Below are 17226 nucleotides of genomic sequence, written 5' to 3' on the forward strand. Positions count from 1 at the left end.
AGAATAACATCTATAATGGCTAAATAGTGATTTTGACTAAATAAAAGTTATAAAAAAAGTGTTTGCCAATTATTATCCCTTAAGTTAGGAAAACTATTAGCAGCTTTTAGCAATTTTGTTTAATTGGAATATTAGTGGAAAGAGGGAAAAGGGGAAGGGAAAGAGATAAGGAGACTGCCTACCCTAAATGCTAATCTGGTGAAATGAAGCTCACTCCCTGACAGAATTCCAATCTCCACTTGGGAATGCTAGTCACTCACCAGCAAGCCGGGCAGGATCCAGGCAAGGTCCCAATGAAGAAAAATCCTCGTGAGCTAGCTTACCAAAAGTCCCCAACTCCAAGAAGCTCCAAAGCCAAAAGTCAAAGTCCCAAAGCCAAAAACTCCAGTCGAAAGGCCCAAAGCTCCAAGTCAAAGTCCAAAAGCCCCAAGGAGCCATCCTCTGTAAATCTTGAAATCTCTCAGACTTGTGAATGTTAAAAATTTCCCCATCGGGGAATTCTTAATTGGAACAAATTCCCTACTGAGAAACATTCCCCATTTTGATGTGAGAACTCACCAGGATCAGAAATGGGAGGACCTCTACTCCAACCATATTTAAGACTGCTTTAGGGGAGAAAACTCCTTGCTATGGGAGGACCCCTACTCTACTGTAGTGAAACATATTTTCTGCGGTCAAATTTACTCACCCTCTCTTATATCTATCACAATTTATATCTTCCACTATTTTAATCACTACAGTTTAAGACCTCAACCATTTTAATTATAACACCTCCAAAGAAGAACTCCCATAAAAAAGTTCCAAGGAGAAGTCCCCTGGACAGGAAGTTCAGGACTTTTTATAGTCCTTTTTTCATGTCACTTCCTGTCCCTTCCAGGAACCAATCAAAGTCTTTCAGTTTACCTAGCATGGGGTGGGGGGCCCCACGGGCCACAGCTGCAGGCATGGTAGTGGCCTCTGGAGTTGTCACCCACTCTAGAAAGTGACTTTTGAGTTCTCATACTTAGTGACTGGTAAGGTGCTAAGTAGGGGTACTTAAGTTTTTGATTGATTAGCTTAAAAGTTGCAGGTTGATAGACAAAGAGAGTTTGATTCACCCTTCACACATCCTAGGCTACTAGAATAATTGGCCATTGTGATTGCTGAACCAGTAATAGAAGTCTTTGAAAGGTACAAGAAAGGCACCTAAAGACTGGAAAAGATGATTGAGTTTTTTAAGCAGAAAAGAAAAAAGCCTGCAGGCTTCAGGCTATTGAGCTTGGTTTTTTTTAATTTGTGGCAGAACATTAGTAATTATTATCAGAAGAAAGGTTCTTTAACCTTGAAAAAAAAATAAAGCAATAGCAAAACATCATAGCTTCATCAAGACAAATCATACCCATCCATCTTTGTTTCCTTTTTTGGCAGGGTTACTCACCTGGCATATCAAGGCAGTATTGTAGATAGAGTTTACCTAGATTTTAGCCAAGCCTCTGATGTTCTTCTTGTGGAAAAGATGGACCAATGAGGCTAAAAGACAATTCAATTAGGTGGATTTAGAAGAGACTGGGTGGTTGGATCCAAAGAGCTTTATGACCAGCTCAATTTTGTGTGGAGACTATCTCCAGTGAAGGTTCCATAGAGCCTGTGCTACTTAACATGCAGTGACTTAAATAAAGACACAAATGGCCTGCTCCTCAGATTTGCAGATGAGACAGCTTGAAAAGGAATAGCTATATGATAGTCATGATCAAAAGAAATCTCAACAGTCTGTAACTTTGTACTAACAAATCTTATAAGAAGACATTTAATGGGAATTAAATAAAATCTTATATTTGAATTAAAAAATCAACTCCACAAGAATAAACTAGTAATTTGAAAAAAGATTTGTGAATTTTAGTGTACCAAAAGCTCAATATGAAACATGTGTATGATAATCACCGCCCAAATGGTGGCATTTAGATATAATGTCCAGAACTAAGAAGATGCTATTTCCCTGCTCAGACCATATCTGTAATGTTGGGTTCAACTCTGAGCACCACATTTTAGGAGGGACATTGATAAACTGGAAAGTGTCCAGAGGAGGGTAATGAGAATGTGGTGATGTGCTTTGTTTTCATAACAGATGTCATTTGGATGACCTACAGATATTTAGCCTGGAGGAGAGAGGACTTATTAAATTTCAAGTATGTGAAAAACTGTAGAGTAGAAAAGGTATTCATTTAATTAAGTTAAATTAATATTAATAATGTGTTAAAAAAATATGTTCTTGGCTTCAAAGGTCAGAAACAAGAGTGGTGGGAGCAGAGATACAGATTTTAGCCCTTGAATTCAGGAATTCTTCCTAACAATTCATTCTCTGTAGTGGGGAAAGGATTGCCTTTAGGCTGGTTCCTCACAATAGAGGTCATCAAGCAAAAATTGGATGACCATTTGTTGGATGTGTTGGAGAAGATTCTTTTCAGATATGGATTGGCCTTTGTTGTCCTTTCCAATTTAAGAGATTCTGTGATTATTCTCTTGATACCAGGGCAGGATACCAAGTTCTCTTAGGCATATAAACTGATCCAACTGATGGAGAAATGAGAATAGGCAAATATTTTCTGATTTCCAAATGAGTTAATAAATTCCCCATGTGAAAAATTTAACTATGCTCTAAAAGAAATAGGAATATGTCAAATGCTTTTATACTCTAAACTAAAATGCCGAAGGAGATTTGTGTTAAGCAATATATTTTTGATATCATATTCACTCATCTCTTTTTCCCTTTATTTTCAGCTTCTGCTCCAGGGAAATCCTTATCACATAGACTCACTACTTCAGCTCAGTGATGTATGTCGACTCCAGGAGGATCAAGAGATGGCTCGTGATCTTATAGGTAAAAATTAGCAATATTTAAGACAACTTTCACCTGGTATGGGTAAAGGAAGATGATTATTTTTTTATTACCAGCTTATTGGGCAAAAATCCATCTCTTTCTCCTTGCTTTTAAGAGCATCTTTGCAGCAAGAGAAGTGGGTTCTAAATCTTTAGTTTGTTTAGATGCTAGGTAATGCTGATTATTTTTGCCAAGATGGAACAGTAGGAGAAGGTGCCCTTATTCTGACTTCCTGATTTTTTAGCATGTTAGATGAAATCATGAAGCAAATAAAATATCATTCTTTAAGAAACTTAGTCCTATGGGGGTAGCCTGGTAGCTCAGTAGATTGAGAGCCAGATCCAGGGATGCAACATCCTGAGTTAAAAACTGGCCTGGGAGGTAAGAGGAAGGAAGGAAGGAAGGAAGGAAGGAAGGGAGGGAGGAAGGAAGGAAGGAAGGAAGGAAGGAAGGGAGGGAGGGAGGGAGGGAGGGAGGGAGGGAGGGAGGGAGGGAGGGAGGGAGGGAGGGAAGGGAAGGGAAGGGAAGGGAAGGGAAGGGAAGGGAAGGGAAGGGAAGGGAAGGGAAGGGAAGGGAAGGGAAGGGAGGGACCCAAGTCAGCTGGGGATTTATGGAGATTTTAATTAATATAAATGAAGGAATTAAGGGAGGGAGGGAGGGAGGGAGGCTTTACTATAAGGTATGAGTTACGGACTTTCATTGTTCCATCAGGAGTTTACAACTTTATCTTCCCCTAAGGCACTGTCTGAGTAGGGTGGAATAAGTTTAAAAGTTCCCAATACATTCCTGATTCTTGTTAGACCAAGTATCTCCTTGTTACAATAAGGGAATAGCTAAACCAAACCTAAGGCACAGTCTGAGTAGTTTTTAAGATTCACAGGACTCCTAAAAAAAGAGTGGTCTAGGAGCAATTAAGTAGCACAAAGGCTAGAGGGCCAAGCCTAAATATGGAGGACCTGGGTTCAACTCTGGCCTCAGATATTTCCTAGCTGTCTTAGAATCGATTGATATAACTATGGGAATATTTTCTATGCCTCTGTCCTAGGCCATTTTCTCTTTTTATATTCTCTTAGTTTTTTTATATTTTTATATTCTCTTTATTTGTTCCTGTGGGTTCAATTATTATCTCTATGAAGATGATTCCCACATCTTTTTATGCAGCCCTTCCATCTTTCCTTGCCTCCAGTACCTTATCACTCTTACTCCCTAACAGACTTTGATGTCCTATCAGCAGTTCAAATTTAATATATTCAAAAAACAACTCTCATTTTTTCTCCTAAAAACATTTCTTTCCTATAGACTTCCATTTGTGTTGAGAATATCATTATTGTCCCCTTTGTCCAGATTCATATTAAAGTCCATTTCCTTCTGTTCAATCACATAACCTCTATCTTAGTTCAAGCTTTATGGCCTGTTTCTGGATTATTGTAGTAACCTCCTAAGTGGTTTACCTGTCTTTATTCTTTCCCCTTTCTGTTCCATCCTCTTCACAGCTTCAGAATAATCTTCTGAAGGCATAAATTCCTATCACTCTCCTTTTCAAAAACCTTCATTGGCTCTCTGTTGCCTCTAGGTTAGAATATAAACTCTAGCCTGACATTAAAAGTCCTTCATAGTCTGTGCCTCCCCATCATTCCAGATTTAGAATGTAGCATTTGAGCTAAACTAGAAGACTAGTTATTTCCTGAATTCTGCATTCTATCTCCTATTACATGATAGTTGGCTAGGAATACACTTCCTCCTTGTCTCCACCTGTCAGAATCCTTCCTTCCAGCTCAGTTTTTTTATATCAGCCCCTCCATGAAGCCTTCTCTTTAAGTAGATGGAATTTTTCTTCCTCAATAATACTTAGTTCTCATTGAACAGAATATTATAGGAAGTAAAAAGAATATAATATTTAATCTGTTAAGTATTTCCTCCAGTTAAGCTCTTTGAGGACTTAAAAACTATTTCCTTTTTTTTTCTTTGTTGCACTGTGAAGGCTTAAATTTTTGGGTAGGAGTTTGACAAAAGTGAGGAAAGCAGTTTGATAACACTAAGTTTAATTTAGAAGAAGTTCAGATAGAAAATAGAAAAGGAGAAAGTTGAGAATTATTACTCTATACCTTTAACTAAAATCCTAATTCTACATGATATTTCTAAAACCCCTAATCTAACTGTCTTCGAGAACAGGTTCTTCTTGCCTGGCTAAGCCAGGCCTAATTAAACTACACTGCCTATTGTTAGGATAGGATTTTGGATAAGGGGAACACAAGAGGAAAAAAGGATGGAAAGGTTTGTAATTTGCAAAACCTTTCCATCCTTTATCACACTAAGAATTAATTCACTACCTAAGCTAATCAATAACCATTAATCACCCACAAGCACCCTAAATCCGTTTCTCTTTCCAACTGTCAGTAGTAAACTTTCTGTCAGAGACACAGACAGTGCTCTTGTTCTCTAGGGAATTCTGAGACAAAAGCCCTGAACTCAACTGTCTCTTACTTATATCCCTTTCTCATCTCCAGCTCTGGCTTACTTAGAAAATCTATCTGTTCCTGCCTCTTAAAGAGACAGAGGGAGAGATAAAGAAACTCCCTTTATCAGCACAAAACAATGACTTAACAGATGTTAAATTCAATTTGAGTTTAATTGCTTTCATCACAACAAGGAACTTGCACCTATGAATCCTTCTGGGTGATGGTAAAATGAGTACCAAAGAAGTCCTGTCTTAGACAATGTCTCAGGCAAGTTAGGGGATAAGACACAAGCATCTTTGTTTTCCATCCCCTAATTTTACATTCTGTTAGACTTCAGAATTTTAATCTGTGTATGTGTTTGTGTATGAGACAAATTGACCCTCACTATAAAGGACTTTATAAGGTCTGTAGGTGAACATTATGAAAACAGCATTTCTCTTGTTTTTAGAGAGAGCTTTGTACAGTTTGGAATGCGCATTTCACCCTTTGTTTAGTCTTACCAGTGGAACCTGCAGACTAGATTATCGCAGAACTGAAAACAGGTTAGTGATTTCTCATTTCTTGTGTTTTGATTTTGTTCCATAAACTTGGATCCAGGATATCCTTAGATTGTGTGAAATCTGTTAATACACTCATAAACTACAGGTTGTGAAAGAAGTTAAGACTGTATCTGTCCATTGTGGAGTGTATTCATAGGAATTTCTGGCAGAGCTACTACCTTTGTTAAATATGACACCCCCTTGGCTAGAACCAAGAATAAAGGTCAATATTAGAAGTAATCAATGGGGCAGCTAGGTTTCTCAGTTGATTGAGAGCCAGGACTAGAGACAGGAGGTCCTAGGTTCAGATTTGGCTACTTTCTAACTGTGTGACCCTAGGCAAGTCCCTTGACTCCCATTGCTTAACCCTTACTGCTCTTCTGCCTTAGAACCAATACATAGTATTGAGTCCAAGATAAGAAGGCATGGGTTTAAAAAATGTAATCAGTGATTTTCTCTACTAAATCTTTGCTTTTAAATTCTGGAGTTGCTACTTCTGAGGTAAGAAAAATGAAATTTATGAAGGTCATAACATCTAATTGTATAATATAAGAGGCTATAACTTACTTTTCCTTATACATGTGAAATAATGAAAATATATATCTATAGCCTTTATAATTTTGACCATCCTTTGACATACCTTATTTATTTGATCTTTACAATAACACTGAAAAGTATGGCACAGATAGTACCAGTTTTTTTTTGTTTTAAATTAAAAACAGGTTCTGAGAACTTATGTTACTTAGCCAGAATTTCAATATAACTATCTGTATAACCTGTTTCTTTCATCTAGGGCTTTCTATCTGGTTCTCTTCAAGCACATGATGTTCCTAGAGAGAAGAGGCTGTCCCCGAACAGCTTTAGAATTCTGCAAACTTATCCTAAGGTAAATATTATTAGGTTACATGAGCTTCCTTGCTGGGACATCTGAAGCAGTATTCTAGCCCGTAACTGCTCAGTCCATAAAGAGCTATATATCAGTCTATAAGCCTTTTTGAGTCAGGAGACATCCTTTGTCTTCTAAATTACTATGCAGTGATCTGTTCATCTAAGATGGTTGAAGGACCTCACCCCTGTTGAGGAAGAGCTGAATGTTTATACTTAATGAGTTTTGTTGCAACTGTAATTAAATTGTGCCAAGATCATGACAACTTCTTTGCTTTTTTTTTTTGCTTATTTTCCCTTTTCTTGGAAGTCTTGATCCAGACAATGACCCCCTCTGCTTGTTGCTGATCATTGATTTGCTGGCATTACGAGCCAGGGATTATGGATTCCTAATACGTATGTTCCAGGAATGGGAGGTGAGTTGTACAAATTTTAAAATCAGAATTTTAATATTTTCAGCCTCATGAATAAATGACCTTGGGACAGATGGTCATTCTCTCCTATACTTTCTCATTTAAAAAAAAAAACAAAATAACTTCATACATTCTGTCTTAAAATTTTTACTAGGTATTGGTTCCAAAGCAAAAGAATAGTAAGGGCTAGGCAATTGGGGTTAAATGATGTGAAGATTAAATTTAACTCTCCCCTGATTGTGAAAATGAAATTAACTCTCCCCTGATTGTGAAGATTAAATTGTAACCCCTGCCCATTTTTAGATTTAATCACCAAAGGTGTAAACATCCCATTCACACTTGAGTGAGAGAGGTCTGTGATCCATGTATGCAATAGTGGGTGATGAATCAGAATTAAACTGACTACCCCTGGGCAATCCTAAAGCAAAGCTTCAACTGTGATTGGTTAGACGTAAAATTAGGGCAAGTCACAGGAAGTGACACAAAACAAAGTGTCTTTAAAAGGGAGTGACAACTTCCTGAGTGTAGTTTTTACTTGGAGTTCTACTTGGAGTTGAACTTCCTGTGAGAGGGAGTTCTTCATTCTTTGAAGTTGAGACTAGAGAAGAATCTTATGACTGGACCTGAGACCCTGTTCCTGGGATGCTGTTCTTAAATCTCTTTCTTTGGACTGACATGTGTTGAGTGAAAAGGCTGACTCCTTTCCCGGATTTTTCTGAAAAAAACTAGCCTCAGCAGAGACCTACCTCTTGAGAGAGACTCCCCCAGGTCCTTGGCTTTGCCGTGGCCAGCTAAGGACTAACTCTCCCAGCCCCTGGCTCAACCTGAGCCCTTGGAGATTAAATCTAAAAATGGGCAGATCTCCCCACAACTGTAAGTAGGGTATTTACACTTTTGGTGATTAAATCTAAAAATGGGCAGGGGTTACAATTTAATCTTCACAATCAGGGGAGAGTTAAATTTAATCTTCACAGTGACTTACCCAAGTCACACAGCTAGAAGAATCTACCTTGCTGCCTCAAATTCACTCACTCTTAATATAATTCATTCCATTTTTGAAAAGCCCTAATTGTTTGAAAGTTATTTCTTCAGTTCATTGAAAATCTATTTCACTATAATTTTTTTAACCAAATCCTAGTTCACTTTTCTTGAATAGCACAGAATTAAATATAATCCAACTATTTGATTATAGTCCTGTTATGTTATTGCACAACTGAGAATAGGGTAGTGACTTCTCATTTCTATGTACTTTTTTAAAAACAGTCCAATTTCCGAGTTCTCTGAAACAATAGAGAATAAACCTAATCCTACTACTTGATAATTGCCATATATAATGGGAAGACTGGCATATTTCCCTTAAACTTTACTTCTCTGATTTATCATCCCCAGTTCCTTCAACTACTCTTTATAAGATGTACTTTCAAGTCCCTTTACTATACTGACATTCTTTGTTTTGTCAGTACCTCCCTTAAAGTGGGGAGCCTGGATGTGTGTATTCTGAATTGAGCACAGTATGGTGGAGACACTCCTTCCTTTTTCTGGGCACCGCTTATTAAATAAACTGTATAATCACATTAACCTTTTTGATAGCCATATCATACTGCTTATCTTTGATGAACATCAACTAAAAAGTTGTTCTTTCTTTTTGCCTTTGGGGGAGTCATTAATTCTTTAAGAGAAATTTTAAATTTCCTTTTACAAATCCTATCAACAAACATTTAATTGTACAGAGGACATTTCTTTTTCACAGGAACTATTGTCCCATCCTGTGCTTATGAAATTGATCTTTTCAAACTGAGAACTTCACATTTCTCACTCTTAAATTTTGTCGTATTAAATTCGTCCTATTCTTTTAGTCCTTCACAATCTTTTTGGATCTCTTTAAACAATATATTGGTTATAATTTTGTTCAGTACATCTTCCTCAACTGAAAAGAGATGAATATATCCTAGTATCTAAGAGATTTATCTCTTCTTTTTCCTTCTTTCTATCTTCCTCTTTCCTTCTCTCCTTAAAATTTCCTTTTCTTTTCCCAAGCAGCTGAATTATTAAGATATACATAGCTTTACTATAATATAGGCAGCTTATGGGGCAACATTATGTGATAGCTATAGGGTTGGGTCTGGAATCATATCACATCATGAATAAATCACTTTACCCTCTCTAAGCCTCAGTTTCCTCATCTGTAAAATGGAGGTGGCAATAATACCTAGAGGGTACTTTTTGAAAATAATTTCATGGGGGGGCAAATAGGTGGCTCAGTAAATTGAGAGCTAGGAGGTCCTGGGTGCAAATGTGGCCTTAGACACTTCCTAGTTGTGTGACCCTGGGCAAGTCACTTAACTCCCATTGCCTAGCCCTTATTGCTCCTCTGCCTTAGAACCAATACACAGCATTGAGTCTAAGACAGAAGGTAAGAGTTTAAAAATAACTTAATGAATTGGTGTCCATTTTTGGTGTGGTGGTTGTCAAACCTACATAATGCTTCCCTCTGCTTTTTACCTGTCTCTTCCATCTCCATACAGTCCTCCAGGTTCCTATACATTTCACATGTTTAAGCCTTGTAAATTTTTCTAGCATGTCCAGCCCTGAACATTTTTCCAGGATTTAAACAGCATGAGAAAGTAGAGGCTTAAAAACCCTAACAGTTTATGAAGTGAGAAGGGACCTCGGAGGTCATTTGGTTCAACTGCTCCCTGAAGCACAAATGAATAGCATCCCATTTTAAAGGTTATTCATGTGATTGCCTGTGATGGGGAACAGATTGCCTTTCAAAGCAGTTCATACTGTCTATTAATGGCTTTTATTTGTAGGAAGGGTTTTCATATATTAAATGAAAATTAGCCTCTTGGTAATCCCTTCTAGGGCCAAGCAGGACTAGCCTAAGATCTTATTTTTTCTAATTAACAACTTCTCATATTGAAGGACAGTAAGTTTTGTTGGTTTTTTTTTTCCCCAGATCTAAATGGTCCCATTTCCTCCAACAGAAAATTGAAAGTTATTCACATACTTGTCATCCTCTGAATGCTACTTACTGAACATCATTTGTCCTAAAATGTGGTGCCAAAAGCTGGATGGTTAATAGCCCAGTTGTGTCTTAGAACAGAATCCTGGGGGAATTAGGGGCCTCCCTCATTCTGAGTACTAGACATCTTTTAATGCAACCTATGCTTAGAGTGGCATTTTTAGCAGCCACATCACAAAAGTGATTCCTATTGTGTTTGCATTTTAGGTCTAAGAACTTTTCCACATGAATTGCAATCTGGCTGTGGCCATGTCTTCCCCACAATTCATTTTTTGTGCCCATTTGCAGAATATTTTAAAAACCCCATTAAATTTTATCTTGTTTAATTTGTTTTGATCCATTATTCCAGCTTGATGCTTTGGCCTAGGTAGAGATTTTTTTCATCATAAAAGTAGAGAGGTAAAAATGTCTTTGATAACCAATTTGGATTTATCTTACCTATATCTACTAAAGAGACTGATCCACAAATAGTGTATCATTCTGTTGGCTTAACATTTGTCTTTACCTCCTTCAAGTCAAAAATCTCATTTCTTTATTATTTGTAGAATCATCGAAACTTGTCCCAGCTCCCAAATTTTGCTTTCTCTGTTCCACTGGCATATTTTTTTCTGAGTCAGCAAGATGATCTTCCAGAGCTTGAACTCAGTTCAGCAAGGGCAAATGCATCTCGCCTAATCCAGCAGGCACTCATCATGTTCCCTGGTGGTAAGTTTTAGTAGCTCTTCTAAGGAAGGGGGGTGTTTCTGTTTAATATGCTCAGCAAAGAGCCACCTTGGAAACTAAGATTGCTAGCCAGGAAGCCCGTGACAGAGCTTCTTATTGAACAAACCATAGGGGCAGCTATGTGGCTCAGTGGATATAGAACTAGTCCTAAAGATGGAAGAGCCTGTGTTCAAACTCAGTTGACCTCAAATACTTCATAGCTGTAACCCTGGAAAAGTCATTTAATTCCCATTGTCCACCCTTACCATTCTTCTATCTAGGAACCAATACTTAGTATTGATTCTAAAATAGAGGGCATGGGTCTTTTTTTTTTTTTAAAGAAACAAACCACAACTGCCCTATGCTTTAGAGGTAAACCACCCCATGGCTTATTGGGTGCATCCTTAAGCCAGTGCCTTTGAATCCTGAGATTACAAGAGAGAGGCATGTATAGAATTTTTTATTCTGTTGAGTCATGTCATTATTTAAAATGAAAGTGGCTTCAGACTTGGTTTTCTGAGCATAATCATAGTGCTCAGTGGTGTAGCTATTCTTCAATAAGGTATAATATCCTTTTTCTTTTCACTGCTTTTTTCCAGTTAAGTATCTATATTTTTTCTCCTTCATACTTCCCTATTCCTTCCACTAGAAACAAAAGAAAAATAAAGCCCTCGTAACAAATATGCATGGTCAGGCAAAACAAATTTCCAGATAGATCATGTCCAAAAACATGTCTCATTTTGCATATTTCATTCATAACCACTGTCCAGATGTTGATACCTTTTCATCATCAGTCTTCCAGAATCATGGTTAATCAGTCATTGCATTAGTCAAAATATTTGTCATCCAGAATTGTTGTTAGAATGTAATTTGTTTTGTGTCTTCTGACTTCACCGTGTATCAGCTCATAAAAACTTCCCATGGTTCTTTTTTATCATTTCTTCCAGTATAGTAGTATTTCTTTGTAGTTATCTACCGTAATATATTCAGCTATTCCCCAATTGACAAGCATCAACAGTTTCCTGTTCCATGCCACCATAAAAATAGCTACTATAAATATTTGTAAAAATATAGACCATTTTCCTCTTTCTTTGATTCCATTGGGTTATAGCCTTGGTCATGATATTACTGGGTCAAAGGATATATATATAGTTTAGGAATTTTTTGTGCATGGTTCCAAATTGCTTTCCAGAATGCCTATACCAATTCAGTTTCACTAACAGGGCATAAAATAGGTCTTTTCCCTCAGCACCTCCTACTGTGGCATTTTTCTTATTTGTTAACTTTTCTAATCTGATATGTGTAAGTTGTAACCTCAGAGTTGCTTTTATTGCATTCTCTAATCAGTGATTTAGAGCATTTTTTTATATGACTACCTTAGATTTCATCTCTTGAAAATTGCCTGTTGATGTTCCTTGACTATTTGGGAATTAGGGAATGGATATCATTCTTATAAATTTGAATCAGTTTCTCATATATCTCAGAAACAAAACTTTTGTCTGAGGGAACCAACAATTTCCCCCCCAGGTAATTGTTTCCCTATCAACTGTTGCATTTGTTTATGCAAAATCTTTTGAAATTTTACATAATCAGAATTGTCCATTTTCCTTTCTGTGATCATCTTTTTCTTGTTTGATCATGAATTCTTTTCCTATTCATAGAATTCAGTTTCTTTCATGTTCCTCTGATTGGTTTATGATGTGGCCTTTTATATCAGTGTCATTTATCCATTTGGAGATTTTCTTGGTATATGATCTGCCTATTTTCTGCCAGATTGCTGTATGATTTTCTCATCAGTTTTTATCAAATACTGAATCCTTCCTTTTAGTAGCGGGGGCCTTTGGATTTTATAAAACACTAGGTTCCTAGATTTGTATACTTCTATATATTGTATACTTAATCTATTCCTTTGGTCAACTTCTTTTTTTAACCAGTATCAAGTTCTTTTTATAGTTACCACTCCATAGTATAGTTTATCTGGCTAGACTAGTATATAATAGTAATTAGGTATTGTTTTGTTTTCATTTCCAAAATCTCTTCCTCCCTATCATTGAGAAGACAAACTGACCATCCTATTACAAATATTTATAATCATGCAAAACAAATTTCTGAATTAACACATCCTGGTCATACCCTGATGCCTTCCACTCCTCCCACACACAAAAAAGGGCAAGAAAGAAGAACAAAAGAAAAAATATTTTAAAATTTGCATTCTGAATTTGTTTAGTTCTCTGTTTAGAGGTGGATAGCATTTTTTTATCATGAGTCTTTTGGAATTCAGGTTGGATCATTGTGTTGATCAGTTACTAAATCTTTCAAAGATGTTTATCTTTAAAATATTGCTGTTACTGTATAGGTTGTTCTCCTGTCTCAGCTCACTTCATTTTGCTACAGTTTATATGAATCTTCCCAGGTTTTTCTAAAAACCATCCCTTCTTCATTTCTTATAGCACAGTAATATTTTATTACATTCATGTACCATTACTTGTTCAGCCATTCCCCAATTGGTGACTATCTCCTTGGTTTCCAGTTCTTTGCTACCAAAAGAAGAGGTGCTATAAATATTTTTGTGCAAGTAGGTCCTTTTCCCTTGTTCTCTTTCAGATACCAACCTAATAGTGGTCTTGCTTGCTCAAAGCTGTTTTAATAGCCCTTTGCATATAGTTTCCAATTGTTCTCCCAAATGGTTGGATCAGTTCACAACTCTACCAGTTGTGCATAAGTGTTCTATTTTTCTATCTCCCCTCTAACATTTGTCATTTTCCTTTTTTGTCAGCTTGAGCAGTCTGAGGTGTATGAGATAGTGCCTCAAAGTTGTTTTAACTTCCATTTCTCTAATTAGTGATTTGGAGAATTTTTTTCAAGTATGACTTTTTAGATTGGATTTCTTCCTCTGAAAACTACCCATTCCTATTCTTTTGACCATTTAGCAATTGGAGAATGGCTGTTTATTTTTTTTGTCAGTTTGACTCATTTGTATATATTTTTTGGAAATGAGATCTTTATCAGGGAAACTTGATACAAAGATTTTTTTAGGGTATACTATTTCAACATGAAAATAAATGAATATTTAGAGGTCATTCTATTCTCAAGAACTTTAGTGAGAAATTTAGAGGATGTCTTCCTGGGGGAATAGTTTTATCTTGGATGAATTCCCAACTGAAGGATTTATGGGATATATATTTCCTTAAAGTCTGGGAGTACATGAACAACATGAAAGAAAGAATGAAGGTAAGTAAAAGAATGATAGTATTAAAGCAGAAGCTTGAACAAAACAAAATTATATTTAAATAGAATTCATAGTGAGTGAGTCTTATATGTTTTGGTATCATTTTTCTTTGTTTACGTATTATTGGGGAACATTCTAATTTGAAATGGAAGGTAGCATTTAGAGGTTAAATTTTAAAATTGTGTTTCTTGGAAAATATTGTTATTAAAAATTGTGAAAATAACAGATAACCTACAAACTATGAACACTTAAAATTTTTTCCTAAGCATTATTCACCCATTGTAGTGTTCCCCCTCCAAAAATCACTGGATTCAGAGACAGAGACCCATTCTTGAGATTTAGCCATGCTACTTGTAACATTTTGGATGTTAAAATTAAGGGATTGAACTTGATGATTAGTGTCTCTTCCAGCTCTAAGTCTAGGCTTTACAGAAAATCTAGATGCTGGAGATGGTCAAAAACAATTTCCAAGTCCTTATCCTTATCCTTTGTGTGCCTTTGCTATTACCATTACTAACTACAAATGCAGACACTGAGCATATGCCACCTGCTTACTGACATCTAAACTGGCTTGAGAAAGTCTTTTAGCCTGACAGCCCTATTAAATATCTGAGAGAGGGGACTTCTTGTTAGTAGAGCTGTGGTTGAGACTGGCAACTAAGGAAAGGATGTAGTTGCTGTCAGGATTTGCAGTGGGAGGTACAAAGGATGAGAGAAGAGAAGTTTTGAGGGTTAGGGAAAGCCAGGAAGGAGAATGATCAATAACTGAGATGTGAATTGTCTCCTGCTATTGAAGCAAAGCCAAAATGGTAGGGATGGTGGGGCCACTTGAGAGGGAAGAAGTGGTCTTCACTTTCCAGACCCCTGAGTTTTTCTTATACTCCCTGCTGCCTGAATCTGACCAGCAGGCACATGTACACATATTCACCTATCTCTCTTGAGTTCTTATTCCCCACCCACCCTCCATTGTCTTCAGATACCTGGCTACCTGCAGGTGGTTATTTAGTGGCTCCTCCACCATTTCAAGCCAGATATCATATAGTCCTCAGGCAGCTTAAGCCTTCTCCTCTTCTTTTGATGTTTCATTTTGGAGGAAAATATATTACCACCATTGAAATTTTCTCCTGGAAAATGTCATTTACCTTCCATAGACTGTCCATTACAGTTTGTGAAACAATATGATAAGTCTGCTTGACCAAACACTGATTGTGAAATTATTTTAAAGTTTACTTCCTTGTGACTCTTGTGTTTATCCTCTGAGCTTGTGGCAGGAGGTCAGGGCACCTTATTAAGGTAGTGTTGTCAAGGGGTGGTTTACACATGTAGCTTTGTAGAGGTTTGGCCTGATCACTATGAGGGCTGGGTGAAACAGAAAGTAAGTAGGCCTACCTTGGACTTCAGGTGGGATTTGGGAATTATGGAAATTTACCATTTTATACTTTTTAAAAATATTGAAGATAATAGAATGGTTTGCCATTTCTTTCTCTGACTCGTTTTACAAATGAGGAATTGAGGCAAACAGGGATAAATAAATGACTTGCCCAGCATCACATAGTAAGTATCTGAGGCTACAGTTGAACTCATCATAAAGATGAGTTTTCCTGACTTTAGGTCTGGTACTCTATCCACCACCATTGGCACCACCTAGCTGCCCTCTGCCTCATACTTTGTTAAAGTGATATAAAAGGTTCTGGTGATTCTGGTTGGGCCCCCCTCAGGCAGATGTTTCCTGATCCTGCCTTACCTGGGACTAGCATAGGTATCAGTTGACTATGAATTTGTTGTAGGTTGCAAATCATTAAGAAACAGCCTGAGTGCATGTTTTGGAAAAGCTAGCACAAAATCACCAGTCATAGGAGCATGTCATTATACAGTCACTAGAAATTTTTATAGGAAAATGAATTTTTAAAACTAATTCTAAATATTCCCTGTAGGATATTTTACATATTTTTTTATTAGCACATGCAAAATATGACTCCCTAATCAAATGCCAATTTTTGTGCCCTATAATTCCCCAGCTTAATTTCAGTGATTTGACTGTCAGTCTTACTAAACTTCACCTACTAAAACATTGCTTTCTCTTTTGTGGTTTGGCATTCTCTACAAGATTCCTATGCTGTGTAAATTTTCTGTGCTGGCTATTTTTTTTTTTGACTTGTTCTTCATAATCTCTCTTGACTAAAGTCATATTCATATCAGATAAGAGTAAGAGGCAGCATAGTGGACTGGGCCTGGATTCAGACCTGAGTTCAAATCCAGTCCCAGACACTAGCTAGCTATATGACCTTGGGCAAGTCAATTAATGTCCATTTGCCTCAATTTTCTCATTTGTAAGAATTAGGATAATGATAGCACTTACCTTATAGGGTTGTTATGAGAATCAAATGAGAATTTTTTTAAAAGCACTTTAGCACATATCTTGGAACATAGTAGGAACTTAATAAATGCTTGTTTTCCTTTTTTCCTTCCTTCTTGGGTTAGCAGCAGGAGGGACAAAGATTTGTCCCTTTTGTAGAAAGATCAGCTCTCTTTTTTAAACAGAGGGAGCCAGATGTGTGGCAACATCTCATCTAAGCTGTTCTTTTTTCTGTTTGCCACATTTTTTATTTTATCTAAATAATTGTGTAACCAGAAATGCCTTATATAGTATTACTGGGGAGACACTTGAAAATTGTGTTTTCTCCTCCTAGCTTCATACTACAAACAAAATATGTAACCAACCTAAGAAACCCCATGGCCAGTCGGCTGGGAAGGCATGTCTGTAGGACAAAGCCAGACTAAATGAATTCCCATAATGCCAAGTCACTGGATGAGGATTCCATAGAAAAACACTATCTCCTGGGCAAGTCAGTGGAAAGCTCAGTGCCAGTAAACACTGCTTTTATCCAGTTCTAGAAAAATTCAGACTACCCCATTGCTTACCTTGTGCATCTTTCCCAGGGCATTATGTTCATGAAGCATAAGAATGACAGCAACTGATGGCATGTTCTTAGGGCATCATGTAGCACCTCTCATCAGAGATGGAGAAAGGATGTTACTAGCAGACATGAAGAAGTTGTCAGGATTTGGGATAGGAATCTGGAGGATTACTACATCCTCCCTTACCATGTGAACAAC

The 17226-nt window shown here is 37.0% G+C and overlaps 1 protein-coding gene across 5 annotated transcripts in view; it reads left to right on the forward strand.

Annotated features, from left to right (window-relative positions):
- Positions 1 to 17226, forward strand: part of TCF25 (transcription factor 25) — a 51174-nt gene that overhangs the window by 19504 nt on the left and 14444 nt on the right. For all 5 annotated transcript variants that reach the window (XM_056811142.1, XM_007477337.3, XM_056811144.1 and 2 more), the window contains 5 exons: positions 2758 to 2857; positions 5765 to 5858; positions 6649 to 6741; positions 7051 to 7156; positions 10724 to 10883. In XM_056811142.1, the coding sequence (XP_056667120.1) occupies positions 2758 to 2857; positions 5765 to 5858; positions 6649 to 6741; positions 7051 to 7156; positions 10724 to 10883 (553 nt within the window). The remainder of the gene's footprint in view (positions 1 to 2757; positions 2858 to 5764; positions 5859 to 6648; positions 6742 to 7050; positions 7157 to 10723; positions 10884 to 17226) is intronic.

This window comes from Monodelphis domestica, chromosome 1 (genome assembly GCF_027887165.1).
Source record: "Monodelphis domestica isolate mMonDom1 chromosome 1, mMonDom1.pri, whole genome shotgun sequence".
NCBI lineage: Eukaryota > Metazoa > Chordata > Mammalia > Didelphimorphia > Didelphidae > Monodelphis > Monodelphis domestica.